Genomic DNA, 25141 nt, shown 5'->3' on the forward strand with positions numbered 1-25141 from the left:
TGCAACATTTCTTTTGTTAAAAAATGTATTTTGTTCAAATCATCGAGACACATGGAAAGTGCAGAGACAACGATAATCTGTGTGATGGTAGCATTTTTATAGTATTACTGACAAGAACACAATGAAAAACATGAACACATTCAGAATTTAACCTGATTACATCTGTAGTTCAGTTCTGAGCATTTCATATTCACAATTATGGAGGATACAAAACAGATCATTGATTTCACTAAGGTGACAGCAATTTGCTCATTTGGATAAAAACAGAATCACTTTGACATGTGGCTGTAATACTAGGAATATGATACACATATATATATACTTGTAGAAGAATACATACAATGAATACTAAAATATCCTTTCATAATAATAATTAAATAGTGAAACTTTTACACATCCTCCAGAACAGAACAAGGCAATTAATGGTTCTCCATAGACAGTGAGGCTATAGGACAGGTGCTGCCACCTAGTGGCTGACAAGGTATGACAGTATTAACATAGTAAATCATTAACACTTCAGGTGCCAGTGCTTTCCTCTATATCTTACAAGGCACTGAATAGCATGTAAAAGTGGGTGTAAAAAATGTATACAGAAAAATCATGATTCTTAATGAACGGCTCTTTATTCTGAGCTTAATTATAGCTGGTGATATTTTTTATTTTTTAGCAAAAATGTGCTTAAATTGTAAATACTCTTACTGAATGCAAAGTTAGGTCCAGTCAATCTTTTGCAAAAAAAAGTAGGATCTAATTACCGAAGATACTGTCATTATACTCTGGGAGCCACAGCGGCCAGCTCTGGATCCACAAACGCTGCATGTTCGGATACAGGGATGCAATGTTAACCATGGGCACATGCAGGAACCGTTTACATATAAGCACCGTCTATTCGGAGATTAATCCAACTAACAGCTTGGCAACTCCGTCAAGAGGCTTTTTGTTTCCTTTGACCCCTTATACAAGTCTGAAGATTTGCAAGACACCATATATTAAATCATCCACATCACATTATCCTGTACACTGCTCACCGGCATAGGCTGCTGACAGTTGTAGTCTAACAACAAAGTATTTTATATTGTGTACATAGGTGAATAGAGTAAATATTGGTTTGTGAGCCTTTTAAGAAATGAGATCATCACCTGCCCGGTCTACCTCCCCTCAATCCTGGGGTGTGCACCTACAGATTTAGAAATCTACAGAAATGATTTCATAATCATACATTTTATGGAAATCTAAACAGCATGTGTCCAAAAAGACGGCTGTTTCCACAGGACAAAGCCCCCAGGGATGTCACACAATGCCCTAGAGGTCATGTCTGATGGAAATACAAGGCTACATTCACACAGCGTTTTAGCACATGTATAGTGGCTCCAGTCGGGGGATTTGGGCGCATGCACTGATGGGGACGTTGACTATAATGATGCAGATGGAGTTAGTGTGTGTACTGTGATAATTTATGGCCACATACACCTAGTGGAGGTGGGCAGTAAAACAACCTCCATTTTGGTGCCCAATTAATAGGTCCATATGGCCAATAATGATGTCCAAGATAGCACACTAACTCATCATTATAGTCAATGATCCCACCCGTGCATATGCCGGAGTCCTGTTTTGTGGGGCTTTGGCTGCAAGCCCCAACTGAGACACTGGACATATGATAAAATGCTATGTGAAAATAGCCTTAGGATACCTATAAAGTTGGAAAGCCCATTGTCTTCAGATTATGATACATATACCATATTTAACCCTTTGGCAACACGGTTTTATTGCTGCTATACGAGTAGAAAAAAAAAATGTCTCAGGTAAATAGGGTTTTGATGCAATACCAGGTGCAACCCATGAGCAAGAGGGGCAGCATTACTGGATGAAAGCAGCCTTGCTTTTTTTAATATTTTAAATCCCCCAGTCTATTGTAGTGTTTCGATGGGCCGACCGCAGCCATTAAACAATGGCTAATAAGCTGAATGCAAGCCGATCAGTGGTTTAATGGCTTCTTTATAAAGGCTGACCACAATTCTACTTGCACAGAACGATCGGTAATATGATCTCTATGCGTTAAACATGATGATGGCAGCATATCACCTGTTTACACTGGATGTGCTGCCGAAAAAAATCATTTTTAAGTTTGCTTAATCTTCACGGCACCTCACAAAGGAGTGTTTTGCTGGTTCTTCTGATGTTTGCCGACCTGTTAGACGGCCTGATATTTGGGAACTAGAGTTTCTAAGAGAGACTATTAGCCAGTCTTAATGATCCTTACAGGTGTAGGAAACATTACTTGCAGATTTAGATTAAATTGAACAGCTAATACGATCCCCTTACCATTTTATAACTGTGTGAATTACGGACAATCATTTGTGCTTTTGCAATTGGCTAATCTTACAAGACAACATGGCATGGTGCACAAAGAATATGGCATTGTGTGTGTGTGTGTGTAAAGTCTGATATAATCTACATAGGAGCGGATAGAAAAGATGTTGGTGTCACTGGCCCATCCGAAACCTCAATGTGTAATACTTTCTACATAAATAAGTAACAGCTGTAAATGGAGATCAAGCTGTACAGGATTGTGTTAGCTTTATTTATGACCAACATTAAAATGGCCAGAACTGAACTATCTGAAAACATAACATAAATAAGACAGTAAATAAATAAGTGGAGATAGTAAATCATTAAAAAGACACAAACAGCTCTACACAGTCTACACTTTACAAAATCAAGCTGACAAAAGAGCAAAAAAAAAAAAAACAAAGAAAAAAAACAAAACAGGCAACCTTCATTAATCCTTAATATTGTCCCCTACAGAGACCAAGGTTAAACCAGCGCTCACCCTTGGACCTGCGGGGTTAAATGACTTCATATTTATGTCCTCCCCAACTCTTTGACCTTACAAGTACATGTGACTTCTAGTAGTCTTACACGCAGGTAGAGTATAGAACGGAGCTCGGCAGCACGTGGCCAGAGTGGCACAGATTGCAGCCCACCGCGGTCAGGTACCCTGCAGCCCCCCAGAGCCGCAGGCTACATAGTCTTGTAGCAGTATTCCATCATGCACCAGTCCACTGGAATCGAATGCTTTTTCTTCACAATAATACTTGATTGTCTTGAAACAGACACTTGAAATCATTTGCACAATTTCCTTGTGACAGGTAAACCCCACTTGTAATGAGGGTGCTGCTCACATTTCACATTTGTACAGCGGAATGAATCACGATTACAGAGGCGTCGATAGGAAACACGCTGAAATATTGCATTACGTCCTTAAAGAGGAGGGGTGAGAGAGAAAGAAACATCTGATTTGGTTTTTTTTTTCTATCTAGAAACCGCTTCACTCTGGGTCAAATGGTCATTTCTGGTATAGCACAATTCATTATAGCGGAGCTCAGCTGCAAAACTAGGCAAAGGGATATGAACAAGAGCAATGCAGTTTACCCACCCAAAAAACACCCATTTCAGCCACCATCATGCCACCCCACAAATAGATAAATATGAATACTGACCGAGAAGTCATCTGGGAGATTTATTAAATGTGAAAAAAATTTTTTAAAGCTATCATTTCTCTTAGGACAAAAACCCCCCAAAACAACATGGTCCTGAGAGCAAAAGCTTAGGATGTAGTAGTGCTGTACGGCACCCAATGGATCAGACGCCACATCAGATCAGATCAGACACATCAGATCAGATCAGACACCACATCAGATCAGATCAGACACCACATCAGATCAGACGCCACATCAGATCAGACACCACATCAGATCAGATCAGACACCACATCAGATCAGACGCCAGATCAGATCAGACACCACATCAGATCAGATCAGACACCACATCAGATCAGACGCCACATCAGATCAGACGCCAGATCAGATCAGACACCACATCAGATCAGATCAGACACCACATCAGATCAGATCAGACACCACATCAGATCAGATCAGACACCACATCAGATCAGATCAGACACATACAGGGGTGTTTGTTGTTCAGAATATCTAAGCCAAGAACATTGTGACCTATAGCCAGGAAAGAAATGCCAAACAGCCCTCAAACTATGGAGGCAAAATTTGCAACATGAGGATAAGCTTTTTTTTTTTGCATGATTTGGTTGTGGTCAGCAATAGTTACATTGGAACCATTTATTGTAAAGAAGTAGTATAACAGTGCCTGGTCAATGTATACATGGGAGGAACACTACTAGGGCCTTGTATTACCCACTTTATATCTAACCACTAAGGATTTTGCTCACTAATACAATTTCCCCTGCAGCAAGGTTCCCCAACTTCAGTCCTCAAGACCCACCAACGGGGCATGTGTTTAGGCAGTATAAAAAATATAAAAAAGCGTGACCAAAATTTGTGACTCTAAAAGTACGAGCTGTGACAATCAAATTGATCCCAAAAAAGTTTCATGTTTAGCAGGGATGGCCACAGATCTATTAATCCCTTGCAAAAAAAACATGGAGGTGGCTGCCATATGATGACCAAGCTCTAAACTTTGGATAGCCAGTAACTGAGGGTTAGCTTATTAGCCGATCATGACTCTCCTGACACAATTCTTGTTGACTATCTTTAGCAATTAACTTGGCGGTTGTATTGGAGAAGGTTTGTTTAAGTATGTTTAAGGTTTGACAAGTTTATTTAATTGCTGCCAACCGCTCGCTCTTTAAGTAAACAATACAAGGCCAATTAATATATTTACTTTCATCTCTATTTACCCTCAAGAGGTCATAATTTAAAGAGGTGGTTCACCCCTTTTCAGTACTGGCCACATCGATATTATGTTGAAAAACAAGGTTTATCTCAAATACCTTGTGTTAATAGTACCTGTGAGCGGCGCTATTGGGGTCCACTCATCCCCTTCACGTGACTCCCGGGCTCCGTGATCTCTGATGTCCAGTAATGTCACGTCAACTTGCTCCCCGTGAGTGACTGGACTGTGGGCGGCGTTTCACCACTTATCACAGCCCAACATCTCTCCTGCTTGCGGCGCTTTGCAGAGAAGGAGGGAGCAGGGAGATACTGGGCTAACGAGTGGTGAAACGCCAATCACAGCCCAGTGACTAACGGAGACTGGGTTCGGCCGCGGTGAGGTCAGGTCAGCTGGAAGTTGACATGACATCACCAGACTTCAGAGGTCATGGAGCCCGGGGTGGTCACGCGAAGGGGGTGAGCGGACCGAAATAGCGCTGCTCACAGGCACTACTGCCAACACAAGGTATTTGAGAGAAACCTTGTTTCTCAATATAATATTGATGTGGCCAGTAATGAAAAGGGGTGAACCACTCCTTTACGTCTTCTGATATATATTACGTCATGTCTAAGATCATGCACTGTTCACTTTCTGCTTTATATACCTATGGGCATTATATGTTTTGGTTTAATTTTAGTGTTCACCTTCTGCTGTATATCATATGAACACACCCAATGACAATTGACTTTTTTTTAATGGACACCAGGTTTCGGTAAATAAAAAGAAACCAAAATAAGAGGATTAGATTCTAGGAAAGTGTGTGAATAGGCACTTTCATATTTAAAATACTGGGAATCATAGCCGTGCCTTCCTTCCAGTAGTTAGAAGAATTGTCTCTACTGTACACAATGCTGGCCCCAATTCACCTTAATCCATGCAAAACATTTTCTCTTGGTAATAAACGCACACAATTCTCATAACTGTTTGGCAGCCGATGTCTTGGGAGTAATTGTACAGTTTATCTGCATGGGAATTGGCAGGAACTGAATATGTGTAAAAGTGTCATACAAACAAGGAGCAAGCACAAGGGTCTGTGCAGGACACCACGTGCGAGAGCAGACATGGCGGCTGTCATCTCATCTAAATGTATCCACCTTCTGAATGCACAGAATGATAATACATTAGGTAAGTGCTAATAACATACATTTCTTCTTGGGGTAAATTTTTATCATAACACTTGGTGTGAATTTCCCTCCCAAGTAAATATATTTTATTATAGTATTTTGAAAATTGTAAGGATGACATATTGTAAGGATTGACTATACACATTATTAATTTTTCCTTATTATTAATTTTTATACCATAGTCACACTTCTGTGTTTGCAGTTTGGCAGGAAACAACAGTGCCATAAGCTGGAGGGGCAGTTTACGGCACGTCCAACAAACCCCCATATCCATATATATGCTCAGCTAAGCTTACGCATGGGTTCTGAATGAGGAGAGGGCGCAAGCTGCTGCCAGAAACCTTTGGGGTCATTCCCATCTCTCTTAGGCTGCACTCACACAATCGGAGATGCTCTTTTTTGAGAATCTTATCGATTATTGGTAACAACACTCGGCTCAAACGCTGATGAGAGTTTACTGTGATCAGATTCTCTTGCATGAGAAAATCATATCACAGGTGTGGAGAAGATGGAGGACCTAATTTCTCCATCTTCTCCATGGTCTCTGATGATAACAGGACATACTCCACATGTCACAGACCGGAAGTGTGCATTAATGAAACTATGCACCCAATTCATCTACACCGGCGTTGTTCACGCCAGCCTTCATGATGGGGCATCCTGGAGTCAAGATGCTCCTGATTTATGAAGTGGTGCACACCATGTTATGAATCTGGAGCGTCTGACGAGTGGTGTGCGCCTGCGTGCACTGTGCCGGAAATCTCACTCCAGTCTGGAACAGAACAAAGATTCCTGGCACAGAAAACATCATATTTTGTCGTAGCTGGGAACAATTGGCGGGACAGCTCAAAAAGTCGCAAAATTTACACAGTTACAACTTGGGACCTGTGCCTAAATTTTTGCTTGTCAAAGCTTTTATGTCAGAATTTTGGCCTGAAAGTGGTGATGAATCTGGCCCTGTGTCCGTGGGATAATTGAAAGAAAAAAAAAAAAAAATAGGACACGGATAAATTCACACAAATGCGTGAATGTAGCCTTAAGGCTTGCAGCATCAAGCTATGTTAAGTGTCAAGCTAATGTTTGCCACATCTGTAGTTTTGCATGTAATCCCATTGACTTTTCTTAAAGAGGTTTCAGCAGATGAAGAAATTACTAATTAGTTTATTGACTAAAGTATAGAAAAAAAAAAAAGGATATGGTAATTATTGCCCGCATCCCCAGAGGATACATGGAGCAACAGGTACAGAGCAGCTCCTCACGATATTTGGTATTACAAGTGCAGGGGGTAATATATAATGACTGAACATGTTCCATCCAGCTCTTATCACGTGTGTGTGTGACTTTCTCCATACTAAAGTCCAGACTGACTATGCCCCATATATACACATTTTACCATAGGATAACACAGTACATTGCTATTCTATACTATATGGACATACCGAGCACATGATATAAGGATATGAATAGAAGAAATAAATGTGGAGGTATATAGATAGCTATTCAATTTATGAGCCTTCTATAAAACCATCTAGCTGTGCAGTTTTCTAGAAAAGTAACTTTATTCTCCGCTGCTGTTACCCCCCCGTCTTGGTGTAAAAATTAAATATGTGTCACCTAAACTCGGATTTTATCAAAGCGAATACCAACAATCGCAATGGCATCACTCGGGGGCACAGAAGCACCGGGGTCGTGAGGCAGCCATAATAGTTTGGAAATTTAAATCGATTCCTAAGAAAAAGAAAAAAAAAAAAAAGTCTATGGTGCAAAAGTCAAATGTACGGCTCATCGGCCATTTTCACAGTCGGCTTACATGAAAACATGAACATCAGTCTGTTGAACAAAATATGTCTGAGCACAGTGCAGTTCAACAGGAAAAGAAAAAAAAGCACACCGTTACTGTTTCATTGCTCCACCCTCACCAAACATTAGGAACACGTGGATATGACACATACAAACTGTACAAAATTACCATCAGTGTACCAAATCACTACTTTGGTTTCTTCATTTTTTTTGTGTTTTTTTGTTTTTACCTAGTATTTAATTCAAGATACAGTAATAGATATTTTACAGACTATGGAGTAATGTAAAAAAAATATTCAATTTTACTTTTACCATAAAAGCAAGAGCTATACTACAAAAAAGTTCATCTAAAAAGATGGCCAATAGGAAAACTACAGCTCTGAAAAAATATATATATAACTATACATCGTCAGCGGAGAGAGATGGGATACTGATCTTGGCTCTGGTGAAGTATGCAATCTTCTCCCTGAAAGAACATGAAGCAACATATGAGTGTAATGCATCATCAATAAACAATTATTATTTTAAGTCATACTTATTTTAGGTTTTTCAAATAAAAATAATCTAGAAATATTCAATGTTTAATGCTAGCAATGGGTGCACACTAGAGAGGAGCAAACCTTTGGAGGTTCGGTTCAGAGGGCACAGTAAAACCTTACATAAGGTTCGGTTTGTGACCGAGACTTGACCCGAATCTCAATGGATGTCAGTAATTGGGCAGTTCTGGTTTCCACCCACATGCAGCCAGCCATAAGCAGAACACTTCCCTTCCGGGGGAGGGTGGGTGGAGTTTTTCCAGTGTGTGTGTGTGAAAGTGTGTGTGAGAGTGAGTATGTGTACATTACATCTGATCATGCCGATTTTACCCCCAGTGTGAGCCGATCAAACACTGCAAGCGGCTCCTACTGGACTGAGCATAAATCAGTGCTGCTCACTTGAGTGGTTTACACTCGTAACTCACTCGAACTTTGAACCCGAACTCTTTTTTTTTTTTGCCTGTGTGTTTGAACCCGAACATCGAACCTCAGGTTCACTCATTTCTACAGCACACACAAAAGCCTGACAATCCATCTTGTCTACTTATTCATTTTCAGCTTTACTGTATAGACGGAGACAGAGTCAGCAGTGCTGTAGTCCTACAGAATAGCAACATTGTAAAAACCGCCAACACAGGTCCCACCACATCCTGGCTTCTGTAGATGGACTGCACACCACCCTCTTCCTGCATTATTCACATAAAAAAAAAAAGTTTCCCTACTACATACATTTATTAATTAGCCATAGTTTAGGATACGTGATCCATAGGATAACTGACAAAATGCTTTAACATTGGTTGGCTAACTGGTGGAACCCCACAATCCACAGAGGGAGAGCCCCAAGATCTTCTGTCAAAGAATCAATAATGTGAATCTGTAATGCTCAACTCAATTCTCTGGGAATAATTGACCAATCATGTATTGCTATCAGCACCGTTTAACTGAATGCATATGTTTGACCCCTTTAGACTTTTGGACCCAATTCTGGGGATTGGCACAGATTCTATAAAGCACAAACAACATGCTGACACTGTCTATACAGACAATGTAGAAAAACAAGAGTGCCTCCAAAATAGTGTATAGTCAAATAGGCTGGTTTGGCTGATTTACTCTGTATTTCAAGCTTTAACCTCATTCCTAATTTGCTGGTTAAATTAAAAACCTGGTGCTTCCATGTTGTACGGACGGTATTCTATTAAAATGCTGCAATGCACGGTAAGTGCTGTGTGCCTCACCTGAATGTCTGTACTTGTAGCGGCACCTTCTGGCTCTGTTCCCGTAGCCGGTATACATCCTTTGAGGCTTTTCTCATTAATTTTTCAGCGCAGTATCCTTGCTTTTGTTCTTCTTTTGATTGTTCAGCCTACAGACAAACAAAACCATCATCTGTCTTTCAATCTTCAGGCATCTGGTCATCAGGATGTATTACATAACTTCAGTTAATGGCTTGTTCTGGGCCGTTTGGCAAACAACTTATTTTACCATTAGTAACGGCAGGTTATTACTATGAAGCAGGTAATACGCGACTAATGATTTCATCTCTGAGCTTCCCACGTAACCTTCAGTATGTACTTGTACTAACTTTCTCGTAGTATCGTAGGGAATTAAGCTAAAAGAATACATTCATCTCAATCCAAATTAAGATTTTCTAGGAAGGAGAAGCTCTCAGAATTGTGATAATTTCCGGGTGCTTTTACTGGAGAAAATTATTCATTACAGGCTTGCTGTACAATCTGTCATTTTCTAAATTTTCCTCATTTTTTCTCTCTCAAAATTATTAAATATAATACCTTAAAATGCAAGCACATGAAAACGGTCTTGTAGTGAGGTTTTCTTTACCTGTTTTTCTGCTTGTTTTAGAAGTTTCTGGAAGCGGTCATCATCCAAAACACAAGCCGGCAATTCCGTCTCGCCCCTGGCTTTCATCTCCTCTAACCTCTGCCTCAGGTCTCTCAGTAACTGCAGCTCATCATTGAGTCGGCTTTGCCTTGTCCGTGATGCTTGGAGATCCAGCTCCAAGTCCAGAGACGTCCTTTCACGACATTCATGCATGACTCGTCTCGTCATTGTCTGGCTCATGGGCTGATGGGGACAACACAGGGAAGAGTGTGAGAACAGGTAAATCCTAATTAAACATTTTCAAAAAGGGCAACAAATAAAATATGATTTTCTCAAGTCTTGTTAGTGGTACCTGTCGCATCTTATCTTGAAGACCCTCACAGGCTCTATTCTACAAGCCACTCTCCTCCTGTCCCAGATGACAATGCTTCCATTGCTCATCTACTGCTCAGCTTTGTCTCAGGGTACCTTTAGGCTATGTGCGCACGCTGCAGATTTACCGTGGATTTTACCGCGGATTTGCTGCAGAAAATGTGTCTAACATTTCTGCAGTCATTCCCCAGCAAAACTTATGGGTATAAAAAAATGCTGTGCGCACTGCAATTTTTATACCTGCGGATTTACCCACGGAATTTCCGCTGCGGAATTAATGTGCATATCACATCTTTTCGGCAGGTACGATAAATAATGGTAAAAAACTGCAGGGACCAACTCACGGAAAAAATGTAGCAAAAACGCGGGTGCGGTTTTACCGCGGTTTTTGCCGCGGGTGCAGATTTTTCTTAAGAAAAGTCCATTTTCTAGTGCGCACATAGCCTTAGAAAGTTATTCCCACCTTCGTAGATGGATATTGTTAGATCGTGACAATACATAAAAACTCTACTGCAATTCACTGCTTATTGAAATTTGTGGTTCTTGATATATTAACACTTTGTTTACAGCATTTTGTCTAGGAGACTGACCACCACTGCTGTTCAAGGTACTGTGCTGAAAATGGTGGGGATTAGGAGGGAATAGTGGGCTCCAGACTCTGGACAATTTCAAAACAGTTCACACAAACCCAAAGTTAAACAACTTGTAAGTACTGTGTATGTTTTGCTGTCTGGCAGTGATGTAAGAAAATAGATGAAAGGATGAAGAGAAAAGACCCATGTGCTGCGCTACAAATGATGGCTTCCTCGGGGGTAGCCTAGTGCTCCATGGTGTCTTTCTTACTACGCTCCCTAAGGTTATGTGCACACGATCAGGACCCGCTGCATCCCGAATGCGGCAGGTCCTGACTTGCGGGGCTGTGAGTCTCCTCCGTAGGAAATCGCAACGGCTTGTGCCCACGATCTGGGTTTGGGCAGTTGCGGTCTCTCGCTTGTGTTCTCCCTGCAGAGAACACTCGTGCATCCGCAGCAAAGAGTTGACATGCTGCAGCTCAAGAAGCCACACCGCAAGTCAGTTTACGCTGCAGGCAGTACACGCAGAGTGGGAATGTGATTTCTAGAAATCCCATCCACTGTGCTTGCATTGTACATCGTAGTGTTTTGGACGCAGCAAAAACATGCTACATCCAAACTACTGTGAACCCTGATCATGGGCACGCAGCATAATCGCATGCACCAATTTATGTTTGATTGTGTTGTTCATTGTGCCAATATACTTGTATTTTTTTCTTATTCAGGTGTGTGATTAGCAATGGACTATTCAGGAGTCCAAAGATTTGAAAGAGGAAGGGGAGTGGACCTGGGTGTTTTGGTAATTGTTTACTACCTCAAAGTTATGCTGGTGCTTGTTGTGCATTCTGTTTTTATTGACATGTTTGCACTTTTGTCTGTAGATTAATAAACAATAGCATAGTATTGCAGCATGGTTGCTTTTCCTTTGGCATGCACAACTTCTTTCTCCTTCTTGTAGCTATACATGGTTACTTGTGTGCCGTTCTAGGATTATTTTTTCACTGCACACAATTTTTTATTAGTAAGTAGGAAAAAAACATGTTGACCATGCCAAGGGAGACTTCATGTTGCCATTATGTCCTTCTTTAGACAGATTTTAGCCTTTATTTTTTGGATGAATGTAATCTTTTTTTATTTTACAAGATACTGCTGTATGGAATAGCATACTAGGATATTCCATACCTGCTAGGGTAACATGGTCGACCTCCGTGCCATTCACTGTCTATTGCCGAGTGCAACCTACAGAATTCCAAAGTGCAGATCTCATTATTGCTGGGGGTCAAAGCATTTTGACCCTCAGCAATCAGCAAGTTATATCTTTTCCTTTGAATAAGGGATACGTTTTTTTACCTTGAGCACATTAGCAGCACTTTAAAAAATAAGTTTTCCACTCTAGACGTTGTAAACATACCCGCTTAACTCTTAAGCTGCGTCGCTCTGTCGCATTCCTTATAAATGGTGACTTTTTAGCGAGGGTCGAGCTGTCACTGTCACTTCGATTTAGCTGTAAGAGAGAAATTATAATTGATATCAACACTAATAATATCCAATAGCAGAAAATAAATACATGAATTCGAGTAAACAAAATGCCTTCAACATGGCTACGGTAATTTCAATAATATCTAGTAACAGACTGATAAAGGTTATTCTCAGAATCTCATTATTTTTCTCAAAGCACAATAAATGAATACTCACTGTTACTATACAGACTAAGGCCAACATAATGATTCTTTCTTTTACCTTTGTTATTTCATCACTGTCTGCATCCATCTTTACAAAGCTGAATGGATGGTCCTATTCTCTCACTGCTAAAACTACATTTCTTGGCACCCTTTATTCTGCTCAATGCTGTAGACCCCTTCTTGTCCCCCTTGCTCCGCATGCTGCTGATTAGTCCCACCTCTATGAGTTGTCATTAAAGGAGTTGTCTACTACTAAGACAAGCCCCTCATTCCACGTGTTTGCCACTGTTAAAATAAAAAAAAAACAAAAAAAAACTTGTACTCCACTCCCGTACCAGCGCCATTCCAGTGGTGTTGGCACTCGCTCTCCCGGGGCTCATGTGAAGTTATTAAGTCACGCAAGACCAGTGTCCAATCAGCGCTGGCTTTTCTCTCCCCACCTTTGTATGTATAATTAATAAAGAGCAAGTCAGATCTGCGACTGGCGCTCACTTGCTGTTTATTACCTATCTGTCCGCAGGTGTGGACAGTGAAGCCAGTGTCTATTTGCTCTCCATGGGCTCTTTGAGATTGTTATGCCACACAAACCCCAGGAGAGCGAGTGCCAATACCAATGGGACAATGCCAGGACAGGAGGAGAGCAAAAGCTATTTTTTTTTTTATATTTAAACGGGAACAAACATAGGGAATGAGAAGGGGTTGTCCAAGGAGTGGACAACCCTTTTAGGCTAATCTAAGTGTACAATTCACCTTATGCCTTTGCCTCACTGATTTTATCTTCTGCCATCTATATCAATACAGCAAACAACTGTAATTCTCCACAACAGCAGGACAGAGCTGCGATTGTTGCCTGAGAGATCAGTGATGGGAAACTAAAAATGCAGCTCTACTGATACAAAAGGCAGAGGATAGTCTTCTGTCATATGCATCAATAGAGCTGCAATTGCCGTTTCACATCACTGGTCTCACTGGTAGCAAACAACAAACAAAGCTCAACTAATCTCAGCTCCATCTTGCAGTACATCCTCTCAACTCCTTTATACAGCACTCCTGCTGCATAATATCTTTAAGCAGTATCTCTCTCCTTTCAGTCCCTGTACACAGAGACCCTTCTGCATTATCTCACGCTCATCTCTGACCTCTTTATGCAGCCCATCCTGCAGTATATCTCTACGCTCAATCCCTGTACACAGAGCCCCTCATGCATCATCTCTCTCTCCTTGTTGACCTTTTTATGCAGCCCATCCTGCAGTATATCTCTATGCTCAGCCCCTACACACAGAGCTCCTCCTGTATTAGCGCTCTCTCCTTGCTGACCATTATGCAGCCCATCCAGCAGTATACGTAGCTCTCCGCTCAACCCATGTACACAGAGCCCCTCCTGCATTAGCCAAAAATGCAGCACAAAATGTGGCAAAAATGCAGCAAAAAAACCCAACCCATACAAATATGCACTGTGTGAACAAAGCCTAATTCGTAAGATCTAAAAAAACTAACCCCAGAGGAGTAAAAGATTCCAGTTAGGTTATGACTTAATGGCGATGTGTGTCACACTGTAATACGAGAGTGCTCGCGATTGTGACACAGTTGCATACGTTCCCAGATCTGTTGGATTTTTCGTCACTTATAGCAAGTTTCATCTAACTTACATTCAATTTATCTGTGGTTTAGCTATTTTTTTTTTTTTTTTTTACAGCAAATTAACAGCTCTAATATTTACATGATAGCATGTTGGCTTTTCAAAGGTGAAATGTGGAGCAAAATGTAGTAATCAGTGATGAGTGAGCTTTACCATGCTCGGGTGCTCCGCACTCGAAATGAGCAGGTCGGACACATGGATGGGTTTGTAATTAGTGATAAGTGAGCACTAAAACGCTAGAGTGCTCGGTACCTCGAAACGAACAAGGATAATGGAAGTCTATGTGAAACTCAAGCATTTCTCTAGAAGATCTTACAGGAAAATGCTTGAGTTTCCCATTGACTTCCATTATATTCGGTACTCGAGTCGAACCCGTCAGGGCGTCCGACCTGCTCGTTTCGAGTACAGAGCATGCTCATCACTAATAAGAAGAATTAGATTGATGCAGTGTCCTTACTTGGATACTCATCAATACTGACTTCAAGAATTATATCCACTTTTCATACCCGATTGTTCAGCAAGAACATACTATTGTTTTATACAAACTTTTGAAATTCTTCACAGAGTAAAGATGTATGGAGAATTTATGAAAAAGCGTGACAGCCAAGACCGATGCCGAGGAGGAATGAAGAGCTAATGCTACACATGTGAAGTTCACAGTGAGGACTGGTACAGGTAATGCTGTTTTTGGCTAAAAATCAACTTTTAATGCAAGATTTAAAGACACTGAGGTCATGTTACAGGAGAAAAGGGCAGATGCAGATTTGTGAATGATGTTCTCAGAAGCCTAAATGAGATGATGAAACAGAAGATCCTGTTCTTGGTGGAGATTATCTGAGGACATTTGATCTAAGGATTCCCTAGGTCAAGGCTATGATATAGGATGTACAGGATGCACAGCTGTATCTAGTGACATAACGGACCATGTGCCAGGATTTAATGGAACAATTTTGTGGGGTCAAATTCCAGGAGAGCAGCACATGGGGCAATTATAGTAATTTTAATATTTTAGACATTATTCCTTTTTTGGGGAGGGGGCATTTTATCTTAACATAATATATCCATGGCTATAGATGAAAAAGTTTAGAACTTGTAGGCAAAGATTAAACAGTTATTGAAACTAATCATTACATTATTATGGAGGGGTTGGGTTCCTCTGTTCAAGATCCTCATTGTTTGCCAGTAGCGGAGATGGGTTATAAAGAGCATGGCTCAATCTGGAGGACTTGTCTTGTCCTGCATTTCACACACAGCCTATTGATTTAATTAGGCATTGTGTAGGGTTTAATTTCCCTCGTGCTGAAGCTGCAAGAATATTTCAGATTTAGTGTGTGATGTACCCATACACTGTGCGCAGAATTATTAGGCAAATGAGTATTTTGATCACATGATAATTTTTATACATGTTGTCCTACTCCAAGCTGTATAGGCTTGAGAGCCAACTACCAATTAAGTAAATCCGGTGATGTGCATCTCTGTAATGAGGAGGGATGTGGTGTAATGACATCAACACTCTATATAAGGTGTGCTTAATTATTAGTCAACTTCCTTTCCTTTGGTAAACTGGGTCAGAAGAGAGATTTGACCGGCTCTGAAAAGTCCAAAATTGTGAGATATCTTGCAGAGGGATGCAGCATTCTTGAAATTGCCAAACTTTTGATGCGTGATTTCCGAACAATCAAGCGTTTCATGGCAAATAGGCAACAGGGTCGCAAGAAGCGTGTTGGCTAAAAAATGCGCAAAATAACTGCCCATGAATTGAGGAAAATCAAGTGTGAAGCTGCCAAGATGCCATTTGTTACCAGTTTGGCCATATTTCAGAGCTGCAACGTTACTGGAGTATCAAAAAGCACAAGGTGTGCCATACTCCGTGACATGGCCAAGGTAAGGAAGGCTGAAAAAATGACCACCTTTGAATAAGAAACATAAGAAAAAACGTCAAGACAGGTCCAAGAAATATCTTAAGATTTTTCAAAGGTTTTATAGACTGATGAAATGAGAGTGACTCTTGATGGGCCAGATGGATGGGCCAGAGGCTGGATCAGTAAAGGGCAGAGAGCGTCACTCCAACTCAGACGCCAACAAGGTGGAGGTGGGGTACTGGTATGGGCTGGTACCATCCAAGATGAACTTGTGGGACCTTTTCGGGTTGAGGATGGAGTGAAGCTCAACTCCCAGACCTACTGCTAGTTTCTGGAAGACAACTTCTTCAAGCAGTGGTACAGGAAGAAGTTTGTATCGTTCAATAAAAAACATGATTTTCATGCAGGACAATGCTCCATCGCATGCATCCAACTACTCCACAGCGTGGCTGGCCAGTAAAGGTCTAAAAAATAATGACATGGCCCCCTTGTTCACCTGATCTGAACCCCTTAGAGAACCTGTAGTCCCTCATAAAATGTGAGATCTACAGGGAGGGAAAACAGTACACCTCTCGGAACAGTGTCTGGGAGGCTGTGGTGGCTGCTGCACGCAATGTTGATTGTAAACAGATCAAGCAACTGACAGAATCTATGAATTGTAGGCCGTTGAGTGTCATCATAAAGAAAGGTGGCTATATTGGTCACTAATGTTATGGGGTTTTGTTTTTGCATGTCAGAAATGTTTATTTCTAAATTTTGTGCAGTTGTATTGGTTTACCTGGTGAAAATAAACAAGTGAGATGGAAATATATTTGGTTTTTATTAAGTTGGCTAATAATTCTGCACAGTAATAGTTACCTGCACAAACAGATATCCTCCTAAGATAGCCAAATCTAAAAAAAACCCACTCCAACTTCCAAATATATTAAGCTTTGATATTTATGAGTCTTTTGGGTTGATTGAAAACATAGTTGTTGATCAATAATAATAAAAAAAATCCTCTAAAATACAACTTGCCTAATAATTCTGCACACGGTGTAGAGTACAAGGTGCCCTCTGCTTAAGAGCCCCAGGTTTCAGCTGGAATCAGCCTATTGTCTAGTAGGGATTGTCCAAAACGGATAACGCCTTTAATTTAACTATCAACAATTTCTTGAAAAAAGCCCTTTAGAAACATAAGTTGCTTTTAAAACAAGTTAGATAGAAATGATAAAATATATCTATAAGGATGTTGGTATTTATATTAAATTAAGGTGCTTAAATACAACATAAATAGTGCTGGGCAACTTCTTCAATACTGATGACCCATCAATAAGATAGGTTATCAATATGGGACTGTTGGGGGTCACCCACCCAGCAGCACCACCACAACCAAGCAGCTTATATCGGTTTTGGCAACAGTTGGATGTCAGTAATGTCCTGCTGGTTATCTCTCTTTCCTTTAAGCTGCGGTTCTTGGCAGTAGCCAGGGGCTCCTCCTCATACCTTTCTTCCTACCAGAGCAGATATGAGCTCACTGGAAAGATATCGGATTCATACCGATTGGTTATTAAAACTTTAAGGCCCCCATACACATTTAACTAATTTTGGCTGAACCTATCGATAGCAACAGGTCTGGATGACTGTCTAATGTGTATGGAGGATCCATCCAACTGAAGGTCATAAGAAATGTCGATCGCGCATGTCCGATTACAATCAGTTATTCACATTATCAGTTGGCGGGGTTTTCTAATAGGAGAACACAGGAGCGCTCAGCCGACCAAGAGCTCCGGTGTATGGGAGTGTTGCCTGAGATGGCAGTTGTCCATCTGACATGTATGGCCAGCCTTAGTCCCAGACCTTGGTCCCGGAGAACCCATCAGTCCCAAGTATCCAAGTGTTATTGTGTCTTTATCATTAAAGTATCTTGTAGCATTAGATTATCAGCAGATGTGTTGCCTACATCTGGCAACAAATATCTGAAACCTATATAGCCACCTCTATGCAACTCCCATCCAAACAGTTGTAACCCAACAACAGTATTTCTAAACCCTCAAGTACTTGGATTTAGTTTTAAGGGGTATTTTCCCATCTCCAAGATCCTATCCCAATAGGTAGTAGGTGTAATAATAAGAATGGCAAGGTAAGAAAATAGACCGCACTTCTCCTCTGTGCTGGAAATCTTTTTATTCAATAACGTGCAGGGTAAAAGGCTGGAGGTAACCTGTACGCCAGCTCCTAGAAGAGGACGACAGCCGTTTTGCCTATTGATTAGGCTTCCACGGGTCCACCTAATCAATAGGCGAAACGCCCGTCGTCCTCTTCTAGGAGCTGGCGTACAGGTTACCTCCAGCCTTTCACCCTGCACGTTTTTGAATAAAAAGATTTCCAGCACAGCGGAGAAGTGCGGTCTATTTTCTTACCTTGCCGCTTCATGGATCTTGTTTTGTGACGGGCACCCAGAGTTGGATTTGGACCGATCACAGCTTGCCTCCAGGCACATGCGGTACTGCAGTGTTACACGCAGTGGTGCAGGACCAATCTTCTTTGTTTGTTGTAATAATGAGAATATTAGCAATTACCTCCAATCAGAAATGAAGTATAGTTCTCCTGATTCACTGTGCTGCTTACTTCATGTGCAGGGCATTGCAGGACCTTAGGAATCCATGGTTATGAGCACTAGCAAATAACTGTGACTATATGCGTGGTCATAACCATGTATACCTAAAGTCCTGCAATGCCCTGAACATGAAGGAAGCTACTTAGTCAATCAGGAAAATTATACTATATTTCTAATTGGAGATATTTGCTAATATTATTATTACACTTACATCATATTGGGATAGGATCTTGGAGATGGGAATACCCATTAAGTATTAAAAAGGGATTACATGAAATCAGTACACCACCCAAAAAAAAGCTTGAAATGCAGGATCTCACTCACATGTATGGCCAGCTTCAGAGATACAGGCTATAAATGACTTATATTAGAAGTTCTTCTATTGAGTGATATTTCCATCTTACCCTACAGATGTACTGATTCTTCTCTCCTGGAGAGAATGTTTGGGACCGGACGATCATACTGTTTCGCACAAACGGTCGCTGTCTTGATCCAAGGCTACTCCTATCCTTGGGTCGGACAGAAATATTTTCGTGAATCGCTTCTTCTGTATTTGTTTCTTTGTCGACCTTTGATCCCAGCAGAGAGAAAAAAAAAAAACAAAAAAAAAAACAGGTCTTAATTCATCAAATCTGTACAAATATATTTGTAGGAGAACAAAAAAAAAATTAATAAAACATTTGCCAAGTGGAAAAAAATGTCATTTGTCTAAACTGTGAAAAATGCAAGAAAACAGAATTGATTGTTTATTCCCACTCACAGTTGGCGTCGGTGGGAATGGGGTTCACTACATTTTGAAACTTTTTACCATTAATTTCTATATTGAAATCTGCCTAAGGGAACATGAGGATATTCAGCTTGGAGAGAACTAAAATGTCTGCACTTCTTCACTTTACAGACCTTGCATGGCCTTCAGATTAATATTTATATGTCTGATCCTTTATTTAACCACCGTATAATGTATCTGAATTTCACATCAAGAGGCAAAGCTGTTAAATAAAGCAGAGAGAAGCTGAAACGCATATTGACTAGGACTTGGCTTCCAATGAGATTACATGATAACCAGTGGTTAGTATTTCATATAATCGATTCAGTAATCAAAGAGGTTGTGCACTACTTAGATCTTGAAGACTAATGGCCCAGTCACACTAAACAACTTACCAGCGATCCCAACAACGATACAACCTGATAGGGATCGCTGGTAAGTTGCTAGGAGGTCGCTGGTGAGATGTCACACTAAGCGACGCTCCATTGATCCCACCAGCAACCTGACCTGGCAGGGATCGCTGGAGCGTCGCTACACAAGTTGCTGGTGAGCTGTCACACAGGCAGATCTCACCAGCAACCAGTGACCAGCCCCCAGCCAGCAGCGACGTGTGGAAGCGATGCTGCGCTTGGTAACCAAGGTAAATATCAAGTAAACAACCCGATATTTACCTTGGTTACCAGCGCACACCGCTTAGCGCTGGCTCCCTGCACACCTAGCCACAGGACACATCGGGTTAATTACCCAATGTGTACTCTGCTACGTGTGCAGGCAGCCGGCTTCTGCGGATACTGGTAACCACGGTAAACATCGGGTAACCAAGAAGCCCTTACCTTGGTTACCCGATATTTACCTTCGTTACCAGCGTCCGCCGCTCTCACACTGCCAGTGCCGGCTCCTGTTCCCTGCACTCCTAGCCACAGTACACATCGGGTTAAGTACACATCGGGTTAATTACCCGATGTGTACTCCGGCTACGTGTGCAGAGAGTAGGGAGCCGGCACTGGCAGTGTGAGAGCGGCTCCCTGCTCACTGCACATTCAGTTGTTGCTCTGTCGCTGTCACACACAGCGATGTGTGCTTCACAGTGGGAGAACAACAACTAAAAAATGGTCCAGGACATTCAGCAACAACCAACGACCTCACAGCAGGGGCCAGGTTGTTGCTGGATGTCACACACAACAACATCGCTAGCAACATCGCTGCTACGTCACAAAAGTTGTTCCTCAGCAGCGATGTTGCTAGCGATGTTGCTTAGTGTGACGTGGCCTTAATCCTTAGGATAGGTCATTAAACGGGAACCTGACCCAGGTTTTCCCCATAAAAAGTATGGCCAACACCTATAAGCCCTCATATACAGCATTCTACAATGCTGCAACAATCCACTCTGTAAGGATAAAAAAAAATAGCTTTTATTATACTCACCTTTGTAGCAGTCCAATCCGATGGCTATCTCTGCTCTTTTCCTGCGATTGCCGTCCTCCTACATCATATCCACAGTGTTCTCCATTGTGCTCCTTCTCTCTGCCCAGCTGAGGACAGAGCAAAGTACTGTAGTGCGCATGTGCGGGGAAAGGCCAAATAGCGCCTGCGCACTACAGTACTTTGCATTGACCTCAGAATGGCAGAGAGAAATGCGCGTGCTTAGGAGCGCGATGGAGAACATTGTGTGGATGATGTGGAATGCATTTTCCACCCAAAGTGGGGAAAGAGGACAGCAATCGCAAGAAGAGAGCAGGTGCCAGATCAAGAACAGGACTGCCCCGAAGTAGAGTATAATAAAAGCTATTTTTTTTGCTTCGCGTAGTGGACTACTTTATTATATATATATATATATATATATATATATATATATATATATATATATATATATATATATATATATATATTTATATATATATATTTATATATATATATTTATATATATATATATATATATATATATATATATATATATATATATATATATATATATATATATATATATATATATATATATATATATATATATATATATATATATGGGAATCATAGTCTGCACATATAATAAGAATGCGTCAAAGCTAAAATCTTGCATTAAATAAGTTTTTTTATTTTTCCAAGAAAAATTAATAGCAAGATTATATCACATTTAATAATATATGAATCACATATAGATTTATACAAGGGGGGAACCTGACATAATGCACTAAGGTCCGACACCAAACATGGGAAAATTTCAATATCCTATAATATTCACAAAAGAAGGCCTCACATAGGTTACAATCATCAAGGACTGGTTCCATCTTGGTAGCAGCAGATGTGGAGGCCCTCTACTCCTGTATCCAACACAATGATGGCCTTGAAGCAGCTAGATTCTACCTGCGATCGAGCCGCTGGGATGTCCATTTACAGGATCTCGTGCTTGAGCTCCTGGAGTTCATCCTGACACATAATTTCTTTTTGTTCAAGGATCAGTTTTTCCTCCAGAAATGCGGTACTGCAATGGGCGCGGCCTGCGCGCCGTCATACGCAAATCTATTTCTCGGCTATTGGGAGAGGGAGATTTTCGGTGACGGCGCCTGGGCCGCCTCCCATGTGCAGTACTGGCTGCGTTATATTGACGATGTCTTCATCATCTGGGGGGGAACCGATCCTGAACTTTTTTCTTTCTTTTCTGAATTAAATTCTAATAATCGGAATGTCAGGCTGACCTTCAGGAGTGACAGTGAGACCATGGACTTTTTGGACATCAGGGTATTTGTGCAGTCTGATGGAGCTATCCAAACTGACGTTTTTAGGAAGGAAACCTCAGTCAATAGTCTCTTACACGCAACATCTTCCCATTTGCCCTCAACCATCAGGGCGATACCTACGGGACAATTTTTAAGACTTAAAAGGATATGCTCCTCAGACTGTACTTTTGATGCCCAGGCGAGAGACCTCTCCCAGCGGTTCAGAAACAGGGGATATAGCTCGCGTAATATCAAACAGGGCCACTCCCGGGCTAGATCTACCCCAAGGAGCCAACTACTTACATCTTCTTTCAAATCTAAGTCTCCATCTCCAGTGATTAGATTTATCTCTACGTATAATAATCAGTGGGGGGAAATTAGGCGTATTCTCGATAAGCATTGGTCGGTTTTACGCACAGAGCCATCTTTGGGAAGGGTCCTTCCAGATCGACCACTTATGACTGCCAGAAGGAGCAAGAACCTCAGGGACATGTTGGTTCACAGCCATTATGTCCATCGCGCTACTCTTCCCTTTAATACAGGGAAACCACGATGGGGCTGCTTTCCCTGTGGTTCTTGGTTATCATGCACTAATATTGAAAGGGCCTTTGTATTTGCATCGGCGGATGGTCTGAGGGAATACAGGATTAGGCATTACATCTCTTGCAGCACGGATTATGTAATCTATCTAGCAAGATGCGGATGCAATCTAGCCTATGTAGGCTTAACATCTAGGCAGCTCCGCATACGCACGCGGGAGCACGGGCGTGATATTATAGCTGCAAGGGATGTGGTCAGTCTGGATTCCCTCAAGACCATCCCCCGACATTTTAAGGTATATCACGACTGTGACCCATCTTCTCTTAGAGTTCGCGGTATTGATAAACTCCACCTGGGCGCAAGAGGCGGTAATTTTAAACAAGCCTTGGCACGGCTTGACTGCAGGTGGATAGTCACGCTAGGGACTATGTCTCCTGGCGGGCTAAATGAACAATTGTCGTTTGCCTCCTTTCTTTGATCCGCTAGATTCCTGTCTTCTGGTTGATTGTTGGACTTAATTGTTCCTGTTGCCTTTGGCTTCATTTTTAATTTTTGTGTTTTGTGTTTTTTGTAGGTCTTTTTTCTTTTCCAAAAATATTTTTTTGGGCGTAGGTTTCTCCTTGATAATTCGGACTGCCATATTTCTTCCAAGTAATCTAGGCGAATTGTGAAGCAATCAAGCCGCATCTCATCTTGTTCATCAATAAATTCTACTATGACGGACTAAGATCGTATGAATATATCTCTGTAAAGAAGGGATTCTCTCTTCATCTTTTTGCAAGTTGTCCCTTGGATCCCTTGGCGTGCATTTAGTTTAACTTTAAATGTAATTTTAATGTTTCTGCCGTATGACACATGTATTTGATAATTATATGTTTTGGGAATCACTTTCCCTTTGTATATTCAATACCTGGTGAAATATTTTTTACATGGCTGCATGCACCTATGATGACCTAGCCACAACCGTAGTCAGGGGATATTTCTGGATTAATAAATAAGATCGCGATTCTATTTAGTCATATGAAATTATTGTACTACATATGATATGTAATGTACATATTTAATATATGATGATATATGCATCATTTGGTATCCACAATGCTGTAATGGTGTTGTTTGATATATGTTTTGATAGCGCTGTGTGTCCACTTGATTCAGTAAGATTACCTCTCTTTGGCTATATATGATTATGATGTAACTTGATTGTTCTTACAATGTGCGGTTGTCAGTCCTGATACCTTATCCAGCATCGCGGTGCCCGTGGCGGTGCGTGCGCGGTGTTGTTCCCTACATGCCTGCGTCTGCCGGCTTCCGTACGGTGTGACGCGGGTGTCTGTGTGACGACACAGTAAACACCCGCGTCACTTCCGGGAATGCCCAATGACGCGTCCCTCTGTCGGGAGTATACACCTCCCGCGCGTCCAATCAAGCGCCGCCACGTGTACCCCCTTCTTGCATTTAAACCAGCCGCTCTAAGATGCACATATTACACCACGGCCCCCCGAGGAAGCTAACGAAACGTGCGCGTCGGGGCACGTTTTCCACACTGGCATCCACCTGAACATGGGTAATTATGTTTAACCTTTGTATTGCTGCATGTTGTGTCGGGGAATAACTTGCTTTACCCTGTGATTTGGTCACTATAATGACTGTCTGAAATTCCCCTACTCCTACGGCAGCATGTATATCTATCCTCATTGATACTCTGAATGCCCACAAGGTATTTATGTCTTTGATATTGGACTATATGTCCTTGATGATTGTAACCTATGTGAGGCCTTCTTTTGTGAATATTATAGGATATTGAAATTTTCCCATGTTTGGTGTCGGACCTTAGTGCATTATGTCAGGTTCCCCCCTTGTATAAATCTATATGTGATTCATATATTATTAAATGTGATATAATCTTGCTATTAATTTTTCGTGGAAAAATAAAAAAAAAACTTATTTAATGCAAGATTTTAGCTTTGACGCATTCTTATTATATGTGCAGACTATGATTCCCAGTTTTCTCCTCTGGTCAATACTATTGCAATTTGGGTTTAGTCAATTAGAATAAGCAATGATTCTACACTTTGTCCTTTTTCGCTTTTTATATATATATATATATATATATATATATATATATATATATATACACACACACATACATACATATATATATACACACATATCCATACACATATTGCACATACATACACACAAACACACAGCATTCTACAATTCCGTTACAGAGGGCGTATAGGTGCCTTCAATACTTTAAATGGGGACAACCTGGTGACAGGTTCCCTTTATATCAGATCAGTGGGGCTCCGATAAAACACTAGAGGAACACTGCAGAAATGCA

At 41.1% G+C, this 25141-nt stretch overlaps 1 protein-coding gene across 1 annotated transcript in view; it reads right to left on the bottom strand.

Moving 5' to 3' along the window:
- Positions 1-5261: 5261 nt before the first annotated feature.
- Positions 5262-25141, bottom strand: part of WWC2 (WW and C2 domain containing 2) — a 205606-nt gene continuing 185726 nt past the window's right edge. Inside the window, exons 19-23 of the mRNA XM_075347159.1 lie at positions 19179-19343; positions 12404-12496; positions 10049-10291; positions 9445-9572; positions 5262-8139 (exon numbers count right to left, since the gene is read on the bottom strand). Coding sequence (XP_075203274.1) covers positions 8073-8139; positions 9445-9572; positions 10049-10291; positions 12404-12496; positions 19179-19343 — 696 coding nt within the window. The 3' untranslated portion in view covers positions 5262-8072. The remainder of the gene's footprint in view (positions 8140-9444; positions 9573-10048; positions 10292-12403; positions 12497-19178; positions 19344-25141) is intronic.

The sequence above is a fragment of the Anomaloglossus baeobatrachus genome, chromosome 1, assembly GCF_048569485.1.
Source record: "Anomaloglossus baeobatrachus isolate aAnoBae1 chromosome 1, aAnoBae1.hap1, whole genome shotgun sequence".
NCBI classification, from domain to species: domain Eukaryota; kingdom Metazoa; phylum Chordata; class Amphibia; order Anura; family Aromobatidae; genus Anomaloglossus; species Anomaloglossus baeobatrachus.